Source organism: Morus notabilis, unplaced genomic scaffold, assembly GCF_000414095.1.
Source record: "Morus notabilis unplaced genomic scaffold, ASM41409v2 Scaffold329, whole genome shotgun sequence".
NCBI lineage: Eukaryota > Viridiplantae > Streptophyta > Magnoliopsida > Rosales > Moraceae > Morus > Morus notabilis.
Genome location: NW_010358084.1, coordinates 951,333 through 956,150, shown reverse-complemented (window position 1 = coordinate 956,150; position 4,818 = coordinate 951,333). Strand labels below are relative to the sequence as shown.

The following is a 4,818-nucleotide window of genomic DNA, read 5'->3' as shown; positions in this document are numbered from 1 at the left end:
TGAAATTAGAATTGTATTCTTGAACAAAGGTAATGTTATGCATTTATTAGAGAAAGGAAATGGAAGATAAAAACTGGCCGTGTAGCATTAGTATTCTATTTTGACGAATCATTTATACATTTCACTTTGACACCCATAAATTAAGTTATTGAACAGGAATTCATAATCTCAGATTCACCTTCAATAGTAAGTATTTATTATTATTATTTTTTTTTTAACCAATGGTAAGTGATTCACCGTGGATAGTAAGCATTTTTTTTTTTAAATCAATGGTGGTAACTGAAAAATGATATTCAACATAGAAAAAGATTATGCCCGTGAAACTAAAACTCGACTTCTTAGGAGTAAATAAGTTGAGACAAATAGTACTTTAACTTTGACGAAACTTACAAAATTTTGCCACATTTATTTTCATAATAATCATGATTAAGGTTTTTTTTTTTTTTAATTCCTTTTAGTGGTGTGTGTTGTTTGAGGTGATTTTTAGTCCCAACTGGATCTTAAACAAGTTATACTGTAGTAGCTAACAGCCTAATATTTCACTCCCATTATAACAGAAACCATGAAAAGAACTCGTTTTTCTTAAGAATTCACTTAAAACTTATGGATTAGTCAGTGTTGTAATCATGCTGTGAAACATATATTGCGTGAAGTATTCTTTAGGCGTGTTTTCGTTTCTCTCCTAGGTGCAATTTAGTCACCCACTTCTTTCTTGCAGGGCATTACACGAGAAAGACAAGAGGCCAAAGGGGGGCTTAACCCGGAATCAATTTTTTCTCGTTGCCTTTATTTGTAGCTTTGCTTACTATGTCCTTCCAGGCTACCTGTTCTCAAGGCTAACGTCCCTATCTTGGATTTGCTGGATATTCCCCGCTTCAATCTTGGCCAATCAGCTAGGTTCAGGACTTCGTGGTCTCGGTGTTGGCGCGTTTGGATTTGATTGGTCCAGCATATCCTCTTACCTCGACAGCCCACTTGCCAGTCCATGGTTTGCCACTGCAAACGTGGCCGTTGGGTTTGCCCTTATGCTCTATGTCATTGTCCCTGCTGCTTATTGGCTCAATCTCTACAAGGCCAAAACGTTTCCCATTTTCTCAGATGGCCTTTTCACGTCTAATGGACAAAACTACAATGTCACAGCAATAACAGACTCAAAATTCCACCTCGATTTGGACGCGTATGAACGCCAGGGCCCTCTCCATTTGAGCACATTATTTGCTATTGCATATGGTTTGAATTTTGCCTGCCTTACTGCCACTATTGTTCACGTTATCCTCTTCAATGGGAGGTAAGCTTGCCACTTTTATTAACTTTGAATGAATGCTTTCTTCTGATTCTTTATACTGCTTAAACTGTCAAGATCAGTAAATACATTGATGAGGAATCGCCATATCAATACCTGCAAAATAATAGCAAAGCTCCATCTTATTGAACTATTTGTTAAACCCATAAACTTGAAAGGTAAAAGTAATATAAACATGAAGTGTTTAGTAACTTTCAATCTTTAACCAAGTCATTCTGTCTGGAGCGCTTATACTTTCTTTATCCGTTTTTAGTTGTAAATAAAGCTGCCTCTTCTTTTTACTTTAGCTGAATAAAGAGCAGGTTGAACTTGCTTGAACATTAAAGTGGGTTATACTGAGTGGGACTAATTTTTGGAAGCAGACAAATGCGAGAGCTAACCAAGTCAGCATTCCAAGAGAAAAAGATGGATGTGCATACAAGACTCATGAGAAATTATGAACAAGTTCCTCAATGGTGGTTCATGTCTATCCTTTTTGTTAACATAGTAGCGACCATATTTACATGCCAGTATTACAATGGCCAACTGCAATTGCCATGGTGGGGCATTTTGCTGGCATGTGGTTTAGCCATGTTTTTCACTCTTCCTGTTGGCGTCATCAAAGCCACAACTAATCAGGTGCAAGTCCACTCATCTTGCCAAAGTTATGCTTTCAATCTCTAACAAAAGTTGGATTTATTTCACCTTTGGTGCCTTATGAGAGTAATACTTTGTATCGGTTCTTGCAGACGCCAGGCTTGAATGTAATCACAGAGTATATCATTGGATATATATACCCGGGATATCCCGTTGCTAACATGTGCTTCAAGGTTTATGGCTACATAAGTATGAAGCAGGGGATTGCATTTTTGCAAGACTTCAAGCTCGGCCATTACATGAAGATTCCTCCCAGATCAATGTTCATGGCACAGGTTTCAACATCCCATTTTGCTTCCCAAAATGAAGCACAAATAACCACTTAATAATAAGTTTTCTAACCACTTTAAGAATGTTCTTCTTATCAGGTAGTGGGTACTATCATATCAGCATTTGGGCATTTAGGGACAGCGTGGTGGCTTATGGACACAATCCCAGACATATGCGACAGGGCGTCGCTTCCAGCAGATAGCCCCTGGACGTGTCCCGGTGACCATGTCTTCTACGACGCATCCGTCATCTGGGGTCTGGTCGGGCCTCGCAGAATCTTTGGAGATCTTGGGTATTACTCTTCCATCAACTGGTTTTTCTTGGTTGGTGCAATAGCTCCCGTGCTAGTTTGGCTTGCACACAAGGCCTTCCCTAACAAGCATTGGATTGGACTCGTCAACATGCCCGTGATCTTTGGGGCTATAAGCAACATGCCCCCAGCCACTGCAGTAAACTACACCAGTTGGGTTCTTATCGGATTTGCCTCCGGTTTTGTTGCTTACAGGTACCACCGCGGCTGGTGGAGTCGCCACAACTATGTGCTGTCCGGCGCACTTGATGCTGGATTAGCCTTCATGGGGGTGTTGCTTTACTTGTGTTTGGGAATGGAACATGTAGGCCTCAAATGGTGGGGAAATGACTCGGAGGGTTGTCCCTTGGCTTCTTGCCCAACCCAACAAGGGGTTGTGGTTAAAGGATGCCCACTTGTATGAACAATTAGGGAATTGATATGTTTCAATTTGTTGTATTTATCTACGTTATTCTTCCACTGTAAACAGCTGTATATAGTTCATGCATGGTATAATTTGAAATATATAAACGACAATCATAATAGCCCTTTCCTTGGTCCTTGAGTTTGGCCTGGAGGAGTCGCTCACTCGCTAGTCATTGAAATTGGTAATGTTTTTTTTTTTTTTTTTTTGGTTGAAAAGTTAATGATGTACTTGGGCCATCAAGAAATGTTTAAAAAAAGAAAAAAAATGTGTCATCCTAAAACAACATAAAAGGGGAAGAGGGGACTAACCCCACAAAACGACATAAAAACGGAAACGACAAGACAAATATTATCAAAGTAAACCCATGATACCCATGAAAAATGATGATAAGAATTAAGAACCCCACTTTATTAGAAACGACATCAAAATGAGAAACGATAGTAGTGTATACAAATGACATGAGCTGTGAAAAACGACAACGAGAGAGAAATAATGTCAACAGACGATAATAACATTAAAAAAGACGTCAAAATCAGAAGCAAACAATAAACGACAATAACTTTAAGAACGATAAGAATTTCTAAAAACGAATTTATCTTGGCAAGGAAGAATAAACGACAGATAATAACGCAGATAGAGTCGAAGACAATAGAGTAAAATACAACATAAACTTGGTAACCCCAAAAAACGACAATATCATAACAACAACATTATTTGAGTAGACGACGTTAACTTTTAAGAATGAGAACAATCTAATACATGACATGGACAGACTCGGGAAAGTGATAATAACATAAATACGACATAAAAAATGTAGACAACAATAGTATCAACTATGAACGATCAACCACCGAGGTTGTCAAAGAAAACGACAACAACTAAAAGAACGACATTAAAAAGCAGTTCGACTGCATTCTAAAGATCGACATCAAAAATAAAGAAACGACAACAACATCAAAAAACGACATGAATTGTGATAACCGCCGACCATGAGAAGATAGTGTTGACGGTGAAAACTCGTCAACAGAAATAGGCCGGGTCACCTCTAGGTATCCTGTTGGATTACCGGCTTGATATTGACTGTATACTCAATTTATGCAGTGAAGTGTTTGTTGTATTTTTAGAATGGTGAGCAATATGAGATAATATGCTTGATGTAGAAGAACACACAAAATTTATAGTGGTTCACTCTGTTAATGAAGAGCTACATCCACTGTGATTTTATATTCTTTTTGAGATTGTTACAATTTACATCAACTGTTGTTCTCTCATTTTCTCTCTCTCAGGAAGCAAACCTCTAACCTGTATGGAGCTTTGCCCCTTTTATAGCCGAGCTTCCTTCATTGGGTGGGTCTCCTTTGTAGGCAGAAGCACTCAAATGGTCTGACTTTCTAGGCCCAGACCGTAGCCCACTAATCACTTTGTGAACTGTTCACTCAGCCAATTAGTCTCATATTACAGCTCTGTTCGTACCTGTAACCCTTTTTTGTCCCCCGTAGGGCGGTTTAAGAGTTTACAATTAATGCATGCATTGCAGACATCTCCCATTTCTGTACGCAACTTGCGATGTCAGGCTTTCTCCTTTTGGGGCATTCCTCTTGCCATCTCTGTTTGCTCAACCTAGTTGTCTTTCTTGGCAATTAATTTTCTCCTGAAGGATTTCCGTCGTAAGGTCGACGGTACGACATGTCGTCGTCATGAGGAGTCGGCGTCCTAAGTTGGGCTTCTTTTGCAGCAGAAGAAAAGGGAGTCCCCAGCGTCAAGGGTTGTTGCCTTTTAAGGAAAAGCATGGCTACGTATCACACTGTTGTTCTTCCACGCGTCATCCACATTTTCCCACACACCAGATAGCAACAATAAACTAAGAATACTGGTAACATTTTTTTTTTTTTT

General features: G+C 39.2%; 1 protein-coding gene across 1 annotated transcript; it reads left to right on the top strand.

The window, feature by feature from the left end:
• Window positions 1-269: 269 nt before the first annotated feature.
• On the top strand, window positions 270-3,063 carry LOC21409943 (oligopeptide transporter 7). Its single transcript, XM_010091787.2, has 5 exons — window positions 270-275; window positions 687-1,288; window positions 1,666-1,921; window positions 2,032-2,214; window positions 2,308-3,063. The coding sequence occupies exons 1-5, from the start codon at window positions 270-272 to the stop codon at window positions 2,920-2,922; spliced, it is 1,662 nt and encodes a 553-aa protein (XP_010090089.2). The 3' UTR covers window positions 2,923-3,063.
• Window positions 3,064-4,818: the final 1,755 nt, after the last annotated feature.